General features: G+C 40.5%; 1 protein-coding gene across 3 annotated transcripts in view; it reads left to right on the top strand.

Moving 5' to 3' along the window:
• Positions 1 to 18,260, top strand: part of LOC124613177 (uncharacterized aarF domain-containing protein kinase 5) — a 171,059-nt gene that overhangs the window by 114,485 nt on the left and 38,314 nt on the right. For all 3 annotated transcript variants that reach the window (XM_047141815.1, XM_047141814.1, XM_047141816.1), the window contains exon 8: positions 5,480 to 5,650. In XM_047141815.1, coding sequence (XP_046997771.1) covers positions 5,480 to 5,650 — 171 coding nt within the window. The remainder of the gene's footprint in view (positions 1 to 5,479; positions 5,651 to 18,260) is intronic.

The following is an 18,260-nucleotide window of genomic DNA, read 5'->3' as shown; positions in this document are numbered from 1 at the left end:
TGCGATACTAAGCCAACCATTACTGTACTGGTTCAATTTGACATCCATAAGACTGAAATTCAGAATAACGCCAACAAATACAGAGAGTACTTCATTAGATGAGTAGACAAGGATAATACCCTGAAATAAGGATGCTGTGTACGATTGTTTGCGCTGGGCTTTGCCTACTGAAAATACCCGTCTCTAGCTAGACCCTATAATCTTGCTGTCCACTTGCTTTTGATTGTCTGCTGAGTCTATGGCAGCTGAAAAACTTCGGACAGGCAGCCGCTATGTGCACTTGGAAGTCAAAGTAATCTAGTAAGCATTGACTTCAGTCATTCATATGGTAGGACATGCAGCTCAATTCCAGAGTTGAGCTGCTGCAATAAGTGGTACACTTTAGGGTCTGCACAGAGCAAAAACAAAAAGTGTTCTGCAGAACATCACGTGGGATACTATTCCCCAGAAAATGTTCTTCAAGCTAAACAATGTAGTTTACCCATAGCTCGACCATTTGTCAAATGTTTGGAATGGTTGTAGTGCCATTCAGAATCTTTTCACCAGTGAATCAATGGTTGGCAGGTAACTGGAGATTTCTGATGGCATCAAGGTAATTGCAGCCATCCTCTCTAGCAGCAGTTCTTGACTTTGTTGAATATTATGGAGAAATAGTAACACTTGGGAGGCAATGTCTGTTGGCTTAGCCACACTGGAATGGAAAGTAAATGTCAGTTGACTTGAAACTTGGAAGTTGCACAAAACAAAACACCATCTACTTAGGACATGTTATCTCATGAAAAACTGAGTTCAAGAAAAATGCCTGGTGACCAATTGGTATTTACTGCACCACTGGAGGCACAATAAGTACACAGCCCAGGTAAACTGTGCAGAAGAAGTTTATTAGTAAACTCATGAACTCAGACCTCCGTAGAATAAGTTTTTACATTGACAGTATGTGGTTAAGTCAGAGTTGTACTTGAATGGAACAGTAACTGTTTTTGGACTGATGGCCCCAACAGATATCAAAGTTAATTTTGCAGTTCTCTTGGGAATGAAAAAGTTAATAAAACGTTACAACAGCCAATACCAAAGTCCACATATGTTCCAAGTTCAGAGGCCACGTGTCATTGAAGTCTGGTGATGGCAAAGTCTGCTCCACTCAGAGTAGGTTTCTGGCTTGAATACTATGTTGAAGATGGTGATGGTTCCTTTGGGGAGACTCTGTTAGATGAACTGCTACTGTGATCAGAACCTGGCCCAGAGGGCCCATTAGACATGAACTACCGTTGCACAGCCCAGACACAGGCCTAAATTCTGTGCAGGCACTAGGACACAGGTGGGTCTAGCTGCAGCCATGTGACCCCTTGGAGGCCAGAGGCCTGCAGGGCCAGCGACCTCCTGTGGTGATCATGCTGCCCCCTGCTGGTCCACCAGGCATGCGAAACCTCCTGGCTATTGTCTGCTGGAGTGGCCCCTGCAGCAGTACTGTGTAGACCACCCACTTTACACTGATGTATGACTGATTGCTATGTGATAGGACAAATGGGCCTGACAAAATTACTCTCCCCCTCTCTGACAACTCGTCTTCCCAGTCACCAACCGTCTCTTCCATTCCCACTGAGTAGCTACTAGTAGCAATCTCTCCCTGTCTTAGTATCAACTTGGACTAGAGCAGCTCAGTCATATTCTATTCCAGGATTTCAACTACCCTGAAATAAGAAAGATCCTCTCCACCCCTCCATTGCCCACCCAACTCATGCAATATTCTTATCCATCTTGTCTCCAACCCTGCTCCAAACCTCTTGCTCCAAGGTTCATATCCCTGCAATAGATCCAGATACAAGACCTGTCCCATAATCCTCTCCCTGCCAACTGCCACTAATCTTGTCACAGGCATTTTGGACTCCATTAAAGGCAGAGACACATGTGAAATCAGCCATGTTATTAACCATCGTAGGTGCAACCAATGTGTTGCATTCATGAATACTAACAAGCGGTCTGTCCACATGAGTAGCCATCACCAAGCTATGACCAAGAGACAGCTGACCCACCATGTTGTTGAACATGCCTCACAAAATAATGTGCTTGACTCCAACAACTGCTTCACAGCCTGTGTCATTTGAATTCTTCCCATTGTCAATTTCTTTGAATTAATTACTTTGGAACTCTCCTTGCAATATATCCTTCATCCATATTTATTGAGAGAGAGAGGGGGGGAGGGGAGAGGGGGGGGGGTTGATTTGGGGGAAGAGACCAAACTGCGAGGTCATTGGTCTCATCGGAGTACGGAAGGATGGGGAAGGAAGTCGGCCATGCCCTTACAAAGGAATCAACCCGGCATTTGCCTGAAGTGATTTAGCGAAATCACAGAAAACCTAAATCAGGATTGCCAGACGTGGGATTGAACCGTCGTCCTCCTGAATGCGAGTCCAGTGTGCTAACCACTGCGCCACCTCGCTCGGTAGAGGGGAAGGGGAGGAGGCAGCAGGAGAGGAGGGGGAGCAGAGTGCCTTTTTCCATCTTTTTTAAATCAGTATTCTGTGAACTGCAAATGTAGTGACTTGTTCCATGACTCAAGTGATTCTGAAGAATGTGAGAAGATAGATGAAAAGAATAAATAATGTGTAACAGTTTTGACCATGTTAGCTATTTATTTATTTTATTTGTTTATTTATTTTATTTTTATTTATGTATTTTATCATATCAAGATTCTGGTTTCTTCATCAGAGCAGATATTAAAGGTTAAGACCAGTGAATATTACGTATACCCTTCTGTGAAAGTAGTGTCTGTTCTCATAATGTGCAAAGAGGAACTTGTGTAGATCTGTAATAATAATTATTATAATAATAATAGTAGTAGTAGTAGTAGTAGTAGTAATCACTTTGGACAGAGACCTGTTGTGTGTAGATGGCCTAGCATTTGCAGACAGTTTAGCAATCTTAACATGTGGCATTTCATCAGCACATAATTAGAGGCAAATTCGTGAATGAAACTGCAGAAAATGTTGGTCTGCAGACATCTTTTGAAAAGAAAGAATAGATGACCTGCAACAAACAAGCACCAAAATTCATGGAGACAAAATATGGCAAAATAAATGAGTTCCACAATTTAAATATCTTGATAAAACCACATGGAAAAATGAAAGTCAAACAAAAGCAAATGAAATTAGATCCCGAAAGATGGAAACTGATTATGGACTTACTCAAAATACCTACCACAAGGAATGCCTCTCCAAGCACACAAAACTAAGAGGTTAAATACAGTATGTAATTAAACCAAAATGCCTCTCTATATGAGAAATTCTAATTTTGGAAAGGAAAACAGAGAATGAAAACACTGAGGAAAGGAACACAGTCATAAGAAAAATGTTGGGTCCAAAACTTGTAGATGAACAAAACTAAATCAGGGGCAAACAAGAAATCAAACAATACACAAATATTCAAAGTGACATTAGAAAATAGAGGTTAATGTTCAATGGACAAATTAAAAGAATAAACCCAGGCAGACGTGCAAAATAAACAGTCAAATTATTTGACAACAGGATTAAAGCCGAAATGCACATGAGGAAGTGGATAAGTCTGGATCAAAAAAGATGGGAAATTGGCAGGAACTACATCAAATGTTCAAAACTGCAATATCTTCTGGTCCAAAATTTACAAATGGCAAAGTGCCCAAGAGGAAAAACCAAAGACGAAAACTGGAACATCAGGGTATGAAAGAGAAGGAGAGCCAACAGGAAGAGCATGAAAGAAATTTTGGCACAAAGGAGGGCAAATGCTGATCGCTAAATACTTTGCATAGCCCCAAGGAATAATGAAAACCCTTAAAAACAATAAAACTATTGGAGAAGAATCTGTTGCAACAGAACTTCTGAAATGGTCTCTACCAATAATAATTAAAAGAAAAGCTAAAATTAATCTTCGATGCAGATTGTAAAACAGAAAAAATCCCAGGGGTGTGGATGGTAGCTTTGATACATACACTAAATAAGAAATGCAATAAACAAGACATTAACAATGGCAGAGAAATTTCTTTGCTACCAGTGGCGTATAAAACAAGATTTTACTAAACAGAGTAAAAATAACACTGCATCATCATTTACATTACTATCTAGATGGTTTTACAAAGGGCATATCTTATTCTGAATGAATATTTAATCTGAAATCAGTCATTTGCCACAGATTACTGAATTCACAAGATATTGTAATAATGTTTGTTGATTTCAGTATGGCCTTTGGTTCCACTGATTGACAGGTTATAGATAAAATATCTGAGAATTTGATGTAAAGTCTAAATAAGCAAATTAATTTGTGACACAAAGTATGTGAAGTGAAATTTGTGGGAGTAGTATTTCAGCCCACCAAAACAAAGAAATGTGTATGGCAAGATGATGGCCCATTGCCAATCTTTTTAATTGTGTTCTAGAAAAAGCTGTGAGAATTTGGTATGAAAAACTCAATCACTATAAGATTTTGGCAATAAGATTGGAAAGAAGAAACAAAAATAACAGAATAAACTGTCTCAGGTTTACATATGGTTCTGCTATACTTTCTGAAAATGTGATACCTGCTGTAAAGCAGATGAATCATGTATTGGCCAAATTGAACAGGTTAAAAAATGTAAATACTTTTGGGACATAATGTAAGAAAATGGGTTGGAAAAAGTTGCTGTAGAGGAAAGGATATGTCAAATGAGATGGGCTTGCTGGATAACTAAAGACTTTTACAACAACAAATGCAAAAATAAAACATAAAAAAGTAGTGAAGCCATAATGGCTATATGCAAATGAATGTGTAGCATTAAACTATAATTTAGATAAGTCACAAATACTAGAAAGGCAACTCATAAGGAAAATATTAGACCCATGAAAAACTATGGAAGGATGGAAATTACATAGTAATGATGGAATTGATTGAAAAAAAAAAACCATACCAGAAGGTGTGAGATAAAGAAGATTGGTATTTTTTTGTACATCTATATTTAATGCAAGATGGTAGATTAACCAAGATGATATTCAAATATTTGTAAATTAAGAAGTCAACAAACTATATCTGTGAATTAAAAAAAGGAATTAGAACAAAAATTATAAAAGCTGAAGAAACAGCTGACAGAGAAGTGTTCAGGGTAAAACTATTGAATAAGGAAAGATTTCAAGGTATGGGAGTGAAAAAAGCTGGTCTGAGTTGTCAGTAGACAGGAAGAGAAATCATCAGGAGGCAAAAGAATGCTGGAAGAAAAAAAAGAGAACAATGAATGAAGAATTGAAATTGGCACATGTTCCTCAGTTGTGATTGGAAAAATATCACAGTGAAATGGAAAATCATGGATAGAAGATCAGCATTGTAATGATCAAAGACAATCACTCATGGTATAGAACTCTATGTTTTTGTTTTTAATCAGATGACTCAGTGCTCCTTTCTTATTCTTTTTTATTTGTAATAAGATTGATGCTGTTTTAGTTAAGAAATTAATGTATATTATTTTCTCATGTTTTAGTGCTTGTTCGTAAAGGAAAGAATGGGAAGGCTGAACTTGTGCTGTTAGATCATGGTTTATATGAATATTTACCATCGACTATAAGACAGTCATTATGTAAACTATGGAAGTCAATTGTTATGAACGATCACCCAAGTATGAAAAGGTATGCAGCTGAACTTGGCGTTAAAGGTATGGAAACATTTGTTTATAAGTGAAAGTATTGTGTGTTGCAGTTGCACATGTGTATGCTATAGAAATTTCATGCATTATTAGCTATGTCCATATTTGTTTAGTCTTTTTGACAATGTTATTTTCTATTAAACCTTTGTTATTGTTTCTCCCTATAGCTTTTGTCATTATCAGAACCATTTGCTGAATATTCTCAATAACCTTGTGATGTACCAAAATGCAGTGGTGGCAGACTCACCCTATTAACAGTAGTAACCTGCTAGTTCATGCTTTGCACTCATTCTCATGTGTGCATGCGCATTCTCACACACATACACATTCAACACTACAGTGAGGGAACTGAAGCATTATTCTTGGTTTGGTAGATTTTCTCAGTCAACCACATCACTAGATTAGCACAAACATAAGGAGGGTGTGATACATAATAATAATAATAATAATAATAATAATAATAATAATAATGAGAGATAATTTTATCTGGGTAGCGGATGTCATATGAATCCAAAAATAAAGAAAGATGTAAAATATAATCCATTTTTTCCCCAGATTGAACTACGTTAAAATTTCTATACCATTGTTTTGAAAATATTATCTTCTACATTTGTTTCAGCACAGGATTCAAAAACTTTGTACTTAATATAACCTTCTTTAATGGCTATTCACTAAAGAGCTTTAATTCTGTGATATTCATCAAAATATGGCATTATTAAATCACTCACAGTTAAATAGTCACTAATTATCTGTATTTTGCAGCACATCTGCTTCTTTCACATATTTAAAAAACAGAAAAAACAATCTTTTCTGTTACCAGATTCTTGTTTTGCATTGTCAGTGGTGTTTATTTTGGGACTAGGAAAAAAATTGATTTAAAGGTTTGTTGTCTTTTAAACAGAGTAAGCTCTCTCACTTCTAATTATGAAAATTATCTACCACAGTTGACTCAGCACAAAGTAATTTAAAACACATTGCCTCTCTGTGGTAGAAAATTCACATTGTATGATCTTTTTTCCATTTTAATAGATTATACTGACCCTTGAAAGTTGGAAATACTACATACATTATCATGCAGTTTGAGGGAAGTTTAAATTTAACTATCTTGGGAGTAAGAATCAGTTTTTTAAAATAAATAAAAATGGAAAGTATTAGTAAATGCACAACTTTCAATTAAAAATTGAAATTGATTACAAGTTGAAAAAATTAAGTAATTCTAATACATCTGTGGGGTGCAACAGTCTGTGGAAAAGTCTATATAATTTTACATTTATGATAGAAAACTTTCTCACTCTTAGCAACTAAAATTATTTATTTATTGTATTCTTCGTGGCACAATGTCCCAGACAGTTACAGTCTATGGCATATGGCCTTTGTTCCATTACAAAACATTTTTCAGTTTGTATTTCCTTTTCCTCATATTAAAACATTTTTCACATTAATTCAAGAACATTATTTACACATTAATTTGGCTTCAGTTTGTGCAGTTCATATTGTATCAGGTCTAGGCAGAGAATTGCATCTACCTACAGAGTGGAGAAAAACAGTCTAATAATAAGGTCAGAGCAGGCTAGGGAATATCAAATCTAAAAGTCATTTTCAGATAAGTGGTGGCTGGAAATGCACTGTTGTGGAGCTACAACCATGAGATAGTTGTAGTCAATAATAAGTTCCCAGAACCATCTGCATTTCAATTAATTTCCCCCAGCTTGTATTTGTTATGTTAAAAAGTACAATTACTAAATAAGTTAGTTGAAAATAATCACTACAGCCAAATAGTCAAAGATGGGCTAATTTTAAATTCCTGTCCATTACTGGTTATGTTCACTGCAGATTTTCTGTATTGGTTACTGGGTAAAGCTTGACTATTAAATAAATGATGCCAAAAGTACCATAATGCCATTAATTTGTGGAAATAAGCTGCAGTCTAAAAACAGCTCTGCAGTAAGGTAATCAGCATGAGGTATTGTTAAGGTGCAGTGTTGTTAATAATGAAATCTGTAAACCACGTGTTTCAGTTCCTGCTAATCTGTAGGAAGCATAAATGAATTTTTATTCCAGTGATCAGTAAGTACGAATTAATACTATGAAAAAGCAAACAGAAATCAAATTTTAGACACACTTTTATTTCAAGTCAAATTTTTGTACAGAAAATGTTCATAATTCCTGACTCAAGCATCACTACAAAGTTGACATCATGTAAGAAGTCATTGGCACATCCACTAAAAAATTTCTGGTATGTTGCAAATGATTGTCATGGCATCAGAAATTCTTGCAACTAGCTCTGCATGAGTGCTGACTGGTGGCTGGTAGAGTTACCTGAATGGATATAGAAACAGCAGCCTAGCTGACATTCACAGTGGTTGCAGAACAGTGGGCTGCAGTGCTGGGGCACGATAAGATGGTTGCTGAACTTTTCCCCACCAGAGATGAACATTTTTAAGGACTGTGGACCATCACCTGAGAGGACTGAGCAAGTTTTCAACCAAAAAGGCTGGTAAAGGAAGTGAAGAACTGAAATTTAATGGAGAGGTACAGCAGTGTTTCAAAACAGTGCCTGGAACCAACATCAGAACAACAGCTCATGTGCAAAATGTCACCAGTTGGCTTGTTTGCAGTGCTGGAAAGCAAAACTGTATCGTGCCACCCTATGCACAAAAGATCTTAGTTTTGGAAGTAACAGATCATCCAAGGCAGGCAAACTTTTTGGGTTGGGAGTTAAGGCAGTGCCACCGTCCCAACAATGTGGAATTTCCCTACTTCATTCTGTTTTAGGGTGCATCAAAAATTCTCTCCTGTTGCTAATAGCATTAGGGAGTATGTATATTAACATGTAAGTGTAAGACTCCCTAGGTCTGATCTCTCAAATTTTCTAAGCGCGTTGGATTAGTTATGTGCTTGTGGGTGTTCTAGCAAGCTGTTCTTTCCATTTTATGCACAATATTTCGAGAACTGACCCAGCCATCATCTTAAGGTGCTGTGAATTTTGCTGTTACACATACTCCAGACTGGTTGGAGCCCAAGTAGCAAGTACACATAAAAGCAGAACTCACAGCACCTGTAGAAGATGACTGGGTTGATCGTTGAAATATTGTGCATAAAACGGAAACAACAACTGGGCAGAACACACTATTAATCCCATGTTTGGTTATCATTTTTACACAATGTTCTTATTGCATGCTTCTATAGAATAAACACTTTTTTCACCATACCTGTAAATGCTGCAGAAGATTGTGCCATAGGACAGAACAGAGTGAGTGAAAGTATATAAAGTATGCCAGCAATCTTGTTTGCAGGTCAGTGCAGTGAGAGAGATAACTGAGTGCAAAGCAGGCAGAATTTAATCATCCAGTTTATTAACCATCTGGATACTGATGAACTTCACACATAGGGTCTCATCCAGTGTGTTCCCATTGAGCTCTACTTCTGGTACACGAATGCTGTTATTGTTTGTTTGGAATTGCATAATGTGGATTTTTGCAATATTAAGGGTTAAGGTGTTTACTGTGAATCAATTGAAAGCCTGTTCCATTGTTCTCCTGGTTGTGTCTGCTATGGATAAGTTTGGACCTATTATTAATATACTTGTGTCATCAGCAAACATTACAGTTTTTGAAGAGTCTACACAGTAGGAATGTGTCCCTACCTGACCTACAAAATTAACTATGAAATTGTAAAATAAGATGTGGTAGACACTGCACAAAGAATAGTGCCCACACATGGTTAAGAAACAACACATTTATTAAATGATTAAACTACTGCAAAAGACATGAAATAGTCTCAAAATTTACAGATGCTGAAGAAAGTCACTTGCTGCGAGGAAAAGGTGAGGTTCCAGAGTGAGGTTAGGTCAGTAGAAGCCTCACTATGAACTGAGCAATTGTCCTGTACTGGTAGGCAGTGACTGTAGGAAGCAAGTATCTTATCCCATGGCAGGATTGACAGCTTGGAGCAGAAGTAAATGCACGAAGGAGGAATCTCACTGCCTTAGTGGACATCTGTAGCGAGCTAGGGATTTACAGCACTGCAGAGACAGATTTGCAGTGAGAGGCCATCACACTGTCATTCTTGTCAACAGAGAAACTGTATGCCATTTGGGACGTCCATGGTATCACCCTATTGCCCTCTGTTTTGGTGCAATGGAGGGTGGCGGTGAGTGGCTCCTGTGTAGCAACAGCATCTCTCAGATGGCAGAGGAAGAAGTTTAACATGCTGAGGAAGCGACACAGGTCCTTGAATGTCTCTGGGCATGCGTATTTCATTTGCCGGGCAGGGGATATTAGCCATTGGTGGAGATGACATGGTCCAGGAATACCGCCTCACTGGCAGCAAGAATGACTTTGCTGTGTTGATGATGGTGTCTGGCATCCTGTAGGTGTTCAAAAATACTGCAGAGGTTGATGATGGTGCCTGGCATCCTGGAGGTGTTCAAAAATACTGCAGAGGTTCTCGCGGTGTTCCTTGGGCATCGCAGACATAGCAAAAGTGTTGTCCAAGTAGGCGAAACAGCAGGGCAAGTCTAGCAAGACACTATCCAAGAAATGCTGTCATGTTTGGGCAGCATTATGCAAGGCCATAGGTCATAAAGGTGCTCTCATAGAGCCCAAAGGACTTGATGATATGCAGTCTGCCCTCGAGTGCAGCCCAAATGTGGGTGAAAGCCTTGGTACCGTCATTTGTGCTGAAAATTGTAGCCCCAACCAGTGAGTTCTTGTATCTGGGAAGGTTGGGATGGTACAGGCATTTAGCTTCTGGTAATTGCCATATGGGCACAAAGAGCTATCCTTCTTGGCAAGGTGAAGGACAGATGCCAGCAGGGTTCTCGAAGTAGCATGCGGATGGCGAGCAGTTCGACAAACACAGCCTTCGCGATCTTGAGTTTCTGCAGTAGTAAGGACTGTGGCCAGCTGAAGATGGTGGTCGGGGGTGATATCAGTGTGGTGAACAGTTCAATGGCCTGCCTCACAAGGCTCACTGGACAGGCATGTGGGGGCAGGAAATTGCGCTAGGTGCCAGTTTATGGCCAGAGCACACCACCTGTTTTACGTCTTTCCCGTCATTGCTGCCAATGAGGTGCTGGCTGGCAACATCATGAAACCCCTCTGCAGTAGTGGGCTCATTGATGTCAGCGATGGTCCTGTTGCAGGCTGAGGTCAAGGACGCAGGAATGTATGCTATAGATGGCAATGGTGGAGCTTTGCGCTGCTGTCAGGAGGATGGCTGAGATGATGCAAGGTCCTGTACAAGCCAGTACGGTAAGATAAACAACTTGTCACCATTGCCGATAAGGAATGGTGTGTTGGAGTTGGCATCAGGATGAACTGATACCGGGATGCTGAGCAAAAGCCTTGTACCCCTAACCCCGGTGGCCATTGGCATTTTGGGTGCCAAGGGCAGGGCTCCCTGTGGCTTGCAGCATCCTAGTCGAAATGCTTGTGGTACCAACAGAGGACGGATGTGTTGTGAGGTTATCGGCAGGGCAGCTAGAGCAGTGGCGGCAGTAGCCGCCATCATGCTGATGGAAGGGGCTGTGCAGACAGTACCGTGCTAAATCAAGGCAGGCCGTTGTTGCTTGCAGTCCTGTAGTGTGGCACTGTGCTGTGCTGTGGGCTGGCAGTGAGGGAAGCACGTGGTAATGTTATTATCAGCCCATCGAATGGTGAGGGGGAGCTTATGGCAGGGTGGCTTGAGAGTGACAGCTAGCAGACTGTACCGAGTGAGGGTGACACTGGCATGTAGCAGTCACAGGCAGGGAGGCCAGTGTCTCATGGACCTTGTCAGTGGGGCTGGCAGCATCGATGAGGGGAAGGTTGGCATGTGATGCCACAGCTGTTTTTATCGGAACTGGTAGGTAAGCCAGCCAAATGTTATATAGAAGTCAGGGCTGGGAGGTGAGCCAGCCAAATGTTATATAGAAGCCGTCGGAGACCGTAGGTATGTCTGTCAGGCTTCAGAGGTGGCTTAGGAATTGCGAGAATTACTGGTTCCCAAACAGCTCGAGGGAAAAGAGGACAGGGACATGATGCATTTCTGATGACACGAGTTGCATCATGAAGTGGCATCAGAGTGTCTCATAGTGGTCGGCAGCTGGAGGCGATGAGATGATGTCGCAAACCTCAGTTGCATATGTTGCCTCTTGGTGGCTGATCACCATAGCAAACTTGACGGCGTCTGGGTGATGCTGCAACCACTGGGACGGCATCAGCTGAGGAAAAGCACGGAAGTGGCTCCCACAGCTTAGAGGGCAGCAGGTGAGCCATGACAAGGCCGGGTGAAGGGATCGTGTGTCAGTGCATCAAGGCTGAGAGTAACAGCGGCAGCACCAGTGACAGAAGCAGGGGCTGCTGCGGACATCAGCATGGAATTTGGTACCGTGGGCTAGGGCACAGAGGTCACATCACAGTGAGTTGTGCTTGCTGGTCAGCGTTGCAGCGTTCCTGTTCCAGGAGGCATACAGTCAGCTTGGCGATGATGTCATGTGGTGCTGAAGCAGCAGCCCTGTGCGGCAAGGGATTGGTGGTAGAAGCTATGGTTGCTAGGTTGCACAACAGATAATAAAACACGTGCAAAAGAAACAACTTGTGATGCGAAGCACACTAGTGTCTGTAGCATGTAAACGGAAGTTGCTAGTGTTTCGTGCACATGTGCAGGAGTTGAAACAAGTGCTAACAGGATGAGGCGGTCAACAACATGGCAAATTAGAAAATTAAGTTGGCTGAGTTCATTGGCATGTCACCATTGTAGGAATATTTACCTACTTACAAAACTAATTGTGAAATAAGGCATAACATTGAACAAAGACACAACCTTGTCCCTGAGTATCTCCGGCATGACACTGATATTTTTTATGTAAGGCATGTAATTAATCATCTCTTCCCAAAGATGGGATGTAAAACATTGGTTTACATGCCTGGCTGTGTAGCAGATCTAGAGACGGTGTGGGTGTGTCTTAAAACTTCATGATAAGCATCTCAGTGTAAGGCACACAATCACGTGTTGTGTTAGGTGTGACTTGGGTGCAGAGCATAAGCCAATGTTGACACTGCAAGGAGAAAGTAAAGACTCAGAGCGAAGCTAGGTCAGTGGAAGCCTTCTTGGGAACCAAGCTGTTGTCCTGCAACTGTAGTATGTAGGTATTTGGTCACATGGTAGGGTTGACAGCTTGGAACAGAAGTTAATACACAAAGGAAGTAATTTGCTGTCTTAGCAGATGGCCATAGTGAAATAGGGACGTACAGAACTGTTAAGGCATATGTGTGGCGAAAGGCCACCACAACACCAAGAACAGGAGCATGCCAAGCATTGAACTTGAAACACACAATATTTGATGCTTCCCCTCTCTGAATATAATCATATTCCTGCTATATCATTTGCTACTGCGGCCATATGTCTTCTATGGTTAAGACATGACTTCAACCAGGCAAGAGGAACACCTTTAAGGCCATAAAATTTTAGTTTCCCTTCAGAATTTTATGATCTAGGCTGTCAAAGGTTTTGACAAGATCACAGAAAATTCCAAAAGGGTAATTTTTGTGCTTCTAGAAAGAATTGAGTTTGTGAGGTCACATAGTGCATTTTCGATATATATCCTTTGCAAAAGCCAAACTGAAATGTTATTAGAAGATCATTCTCACAAAGATGTTTCAGTATTCTATTGTAAACTACTTTCTTGAAAAATTTGAGAATAAAGGAAGGAGTAAGATCACTGTATAATTAGTCAGTTGCTTATCTCCACTTTTGTCCTACTGTGTACTTCAGAGTTTCATGAAAAACTGTTTGACTCATTGATTTATTATATTACCAAGTCAGCCCAAGATTAGAGTACTTTGGCTGAGATACTATCATAACCAAGAAGACTTACTACTTTTTAATGAACTAATGATTTTTGGATCTCTCTATTAAGATGAGGTGGTATAACTGGTGTCAGGTGGTGGAGTATGTATTGCAATATGTGGTTTCTTCCCTTTTTGGTGATGTGCTGAAGAATAATGCAATACTGCTTATAGGGGATTTTTTAAGTCATGGTTAGAGCTAGTCATTTGCGTTAAATAAAGCTGTCTCTTTGTAGCACAAGATATTTTGATCCCAGATGATAGCCATCCATTTTTCCACTGTAAACTTTCCTGGCCAATTGTAAAGGAAAACTGGATTCATAATGTTATAAGAATTTTTTTGGAAAGAATTAAGTTGCTCATCTGCAGTGTCCTTGGTGAATTTCCTCCCATCTTTTGCCCTGTAAATTCTTTCTGAATAGTGTAACTAACATAGCATTTACACTTCGTCAAAATTCTTCTTTTCCTTTCTTAGTTAAACCTAATTGGTGGGAGTGTGTTATTGCTGTCATTTGATTGTAATGGCCAGATAGACCATTTATTATGGGGAGCATATCTTTTTCACTGAAGACATATGGATGTAGAAATAAGTTATGAATTGTTGTTGCACTATGTTCTTCTGTTCCTGTTGGAAATGCAGCTATACTTGTCAAATCAAAGCTGGACATCTTAATTCTAGGTGTTCTCGATGAGAACTATACAAGATGAAGTCTGCATTGAGATCTCTACAAACTATCATTTCCCAGTAATTCTACCAAGTCCTATTAATAACTCCTATAAATGCTTAACGCAGTATAAAACATCTGCTGTTGGGAGCATATAGACCATCAGAACTGTCATCTTTTATGCATTTCCAAGTCTATTGTTGCAACACAGTACCCAAATAGGTGTTCTATGCAGTATTCACTGAGGCATAGAACCTGTGATTTTATTCCACTATTTGTATAAATAGTCCTTCCCCCTTTCCTCATATTAGACCTACAATAATGTGATACTAACTTGTATCCACCTAGGAGCATCTGTTCAACCTCAGTGACTTCTAGGTGACTTTCTGTTGTGTGTAGCACATCTGTAGAAGTAAGTACATTAGATGAGGAGCTCATTTTCCTTATTGTATAAGCTTTTTTTATGTTACCAGGAAATGTTTTCAGTTAATGTCTGGGCAGGAGCTTTCATTTCACCTCCCCACTTAAATGAACACGATTGTTTACAATTTTTGCAATTGGAATTGCCCATACTGATGGAAGGCATTCTTGTCCACATACGCAGAAAAATGTTTCTTCAACAGGATGGTGTACTGGCACATTCCACTTCGGCAGTCAGTTGAGATTTGGATATAGTGCCTGGGTGCATGTGGGATGACTGCTGTGCTCCCTGAGAGGGGCCTCCCAGATCAACCGGTATAATACCACTGTCTGTGAGGCATGCTCAAGAGAAGGTTGGGGGTCATTAAAAGATAGCAGTCGGCCAGGACAAGCTCATTGTGTTGTTATTCCTAATGTCATTGCCGCGGTGGATGCTGCCATAGGACGTGACTGACAATGGTTGGTGGAAGACATTCATCTCCTGTTTGACATCAGTCATAGTACGACTCATGCCATCATGACAGAGCGTTTGAAGATCTGCAAAATTTGTGTGTAGTGGATTCCCCACGTCCTCAAGGAAGAGAAATTGAACAAAATATCAACATTGCTGCAGCACCTGGAACAATATCATGATGAAGAACTGTGTTACCCGTTCCGTATTGTCATGGGAGATGAAACATGATTTCATCATTTTGAGTTGGAGAGCAAGCAACAGAGTTGACAATGGAAGCACATGGATTCATCCCCACCAAAGAAATCCAAAACCATGCACACCAACTCCAGAAAAGTCATGATTACCTTTTCCTTTGACTATAAAGGCTTGGTGCTTGTTGACTTTCTGCAACATTTGCACACCTTTTCTGGGAAAGTTATAATGATGGCTGCAGTTCCTAGATTTTCTGGAACATGGCTCCACAATGAAAGCACAGCTGTACACAGACACTGTGCAAAAATAAAAGCACACCATCAGGTCCAAACACCCACCCACATGCTGCCAAGGTTGTTTCAGCTACGCTGCAGAAGAAAATGGTTTATATGCAGTTCATCCAGTGCTTAATACTTATACTGAGATTCTCAGGCTTATCATCTTCTGAAGCGTTGTCTCCAAGTATACTTTTTTAAATAATGGGGATGTAGTCCCAGGTCATAGTTTCATTTAGCACATCTAAAATAGGAATGAGCTGACTGAATTTACAAAAAATTGCACTTGAGTGACAGAAATATTTAACAGAAATTACAGTATCACATTCATTACCTAATATCAGTAACTAAGAGAACATTGTACATGATAAACTTTCTACACAGAAACAAAATATACATTTTTACACAGTGCATGGTAGGTGAAATCCTTAAGAAGTACACATTGTGAACACATGATCCACAAAGCTTGTGTAATCTACTATATATGTGTGAAAGAATGTAATAGTACTGCTGCTAGACACACATTAATGTACCTCTAATCCTAGAGTCTTTAGTGACCTGCCTTTCTTTTTAAGCTTCCCCCAGCTATCTCTCTCTGCTCTCCAAGTAAGGAACTAATAGTGCCATGCCATAATCATTCAAATCCAAAAGCACGGTGATCATTAAAATGCAACAGGGTGATTACAGATACCAGCCTACAGACAGGACTCGCTCCTGGACACAGTGCCACTATCTATACAAAACATCAAATATTCCAGAATATACAAACAAGTTCTCATTTGAGAAAACTACAGTACCCTGTGTTTAGATCACGGCAGTGGTCCTCTGTACAACAGCATTGATAGAGAGTCATGTTCTTGTTGTGTTGTGACATCTCTCCATCATGACAAGCATAGAAGGTGGCCCCCAGAGCCGGATCAGAAACATTTTTCCACACAAGCGACTTATCGTTTGGTGTCCCATGTCCCTACCCCACTTTTCCCTTGTACACTTTCACCTGCATCAGGTTTTTCTATTAATTGTGATGCACACCATATCCAAATCTTGCACTTGGGTGCCCCACTCAGTTGTCACTCCAATGGCCGCTATTAATTTTGATTCATCCTGTATATAAATATTACAATTGTTAAATCTCTGGCATGCCTTGCAGCTTATCACCCCAAATGGTGGCTTGAGTTGCTGGGGCCTTAAACCAGCCCTGGTGGTCCCTCCTGTAGAAACTTTGCAAATGCCAAGCAGGTCTTCCATTTCCTTCAGTGAGAAGCCTCCATTGCCAGTCTGTTCATCGGGACTGGGATGGGGCTTCATACAAAGGACATGGATGATGTCTCTGACCTATTGTCTTTTTGATGAAGGTCATAATCATTGACTTCATATGTGACACCTGACAAGCAACGAAGGATGCAGTATGGTACACTTCAACAATATTTCTGATCCCACTTTCTGCACAGGTGTAAAAATTCATACCAAGTCTGTCAAGGCTGTATGTCATTGGCCACTGCTTGGCAGCGGCACTCTTGGTCATTCCTGCAGCCATCTGCGGTTCATATGTCAACCAGCTGTCTTCCTTCTTTGCTTCTGTTGTAATCGTCCTGAGTGTCATCCTGTTGAGTTGAGAATAATGTATCCATTACCATTCCAGCCTGACGACAATGAAGCAGAAAGAACTGTGTGAAACCCATAGTATCTTGTTTCAATGTGTTGTACACAATCCAGTCACATTAATGTGACCACAATTTATGTTTGATGACAGTGTGCAGTAACTACTCACCGAAAGCAGGTGGCAGGAGTAGCAGTGGAGGGTATATAAACAATATCTGGCAGACATGGAAAACAGTGCAGGCATTCTTGTAATGTGGAAAAGGAGCAATTTATGTGACGTCCAAAAGGGCATGATCATTGGCTTTCAGGCCAATGGTGTAAGCATTTCAAAAATGGCTAAATTTGTAAATTGGTAGCACGCCACTGTGGTTAAAGTATACCATGCCTGGAAAAATGGTGCTATCCAAAACTGGTGCTGAGGCAACTGTGGTGCACCACAGGCAATGGATGACAGGGCTGAACTACGGCTGTGGAGTTGTGTACAAATGAATAGACATGCAACTGTTGAGCAGCTGACTGGCCAGGTGAACCAAGGGACTACCAACAGTGCCTCCTCAACAACTGTTCGGTTAACATTGCGTGGCCCCCCATCTAGTTCATGCATTTGTGCTGAATGCTGTTCATCAGTGATGAAGGCTGGAAATGCATGACAATACTACAATTGGATGTCCGATGATTGATGACAGGTGGCTTTTCTGGTGAATCACTTTTTACGTTCCATCGGAGAGGCAGCCTTTGGTGCATAAGGCGTGAAAAGTCTGAAAGCGAACATCCAGCAACAATTGCCAGAATGGTCCCGACTAGAGAAAGGTATATCATGATCTGTGGAATAATTTTGTGGCATTCTCTGGGCAGTATTGTCAATCTGGAAGGCAAAATGGATCTTCCATTGAGAACCATATTCACCTGTACATGCAATTTGTTTTTTTCTTGTCATGATGGCATCAACAAGTAGGACAGTGCATAGTGTCAAACACCTCGCTGTGTGTGTGTGTGTGTGTGTGTGTGTGTGTGTGTGTGTGTGTGTGTGTGGTTCAAAGAGGACCAGGATTAGTTTACTGTCCTCCCCTGGCTACCAGACTCCCAGGATTTAAACCCATCCTGAATCTGTGACACCACCTCGATCGGACTGTTAACTCTGTGGATCCTGTACCAAGAAACCAAGTGCAGCTGGCCACA

This window comes from Schistocerca americana, chromosome 4, assembly GCF_021461395.2.
Source record: "Schistocerca americana isolate TAMUIC-IGC-003095 chromosome 4, iqSchAmer2.1, whole genome shotgun sequence".
NCBI lineage: Eukaryota > Metazoa > Arthropoda > Insecta > Orthoptera > Acrididae > Schistocerca > Schistocerca americana.
Note: the sequence above shows the minus strand (reverse complement) of the source record. Positions and strands in the feature narration are given on the sequence as shown.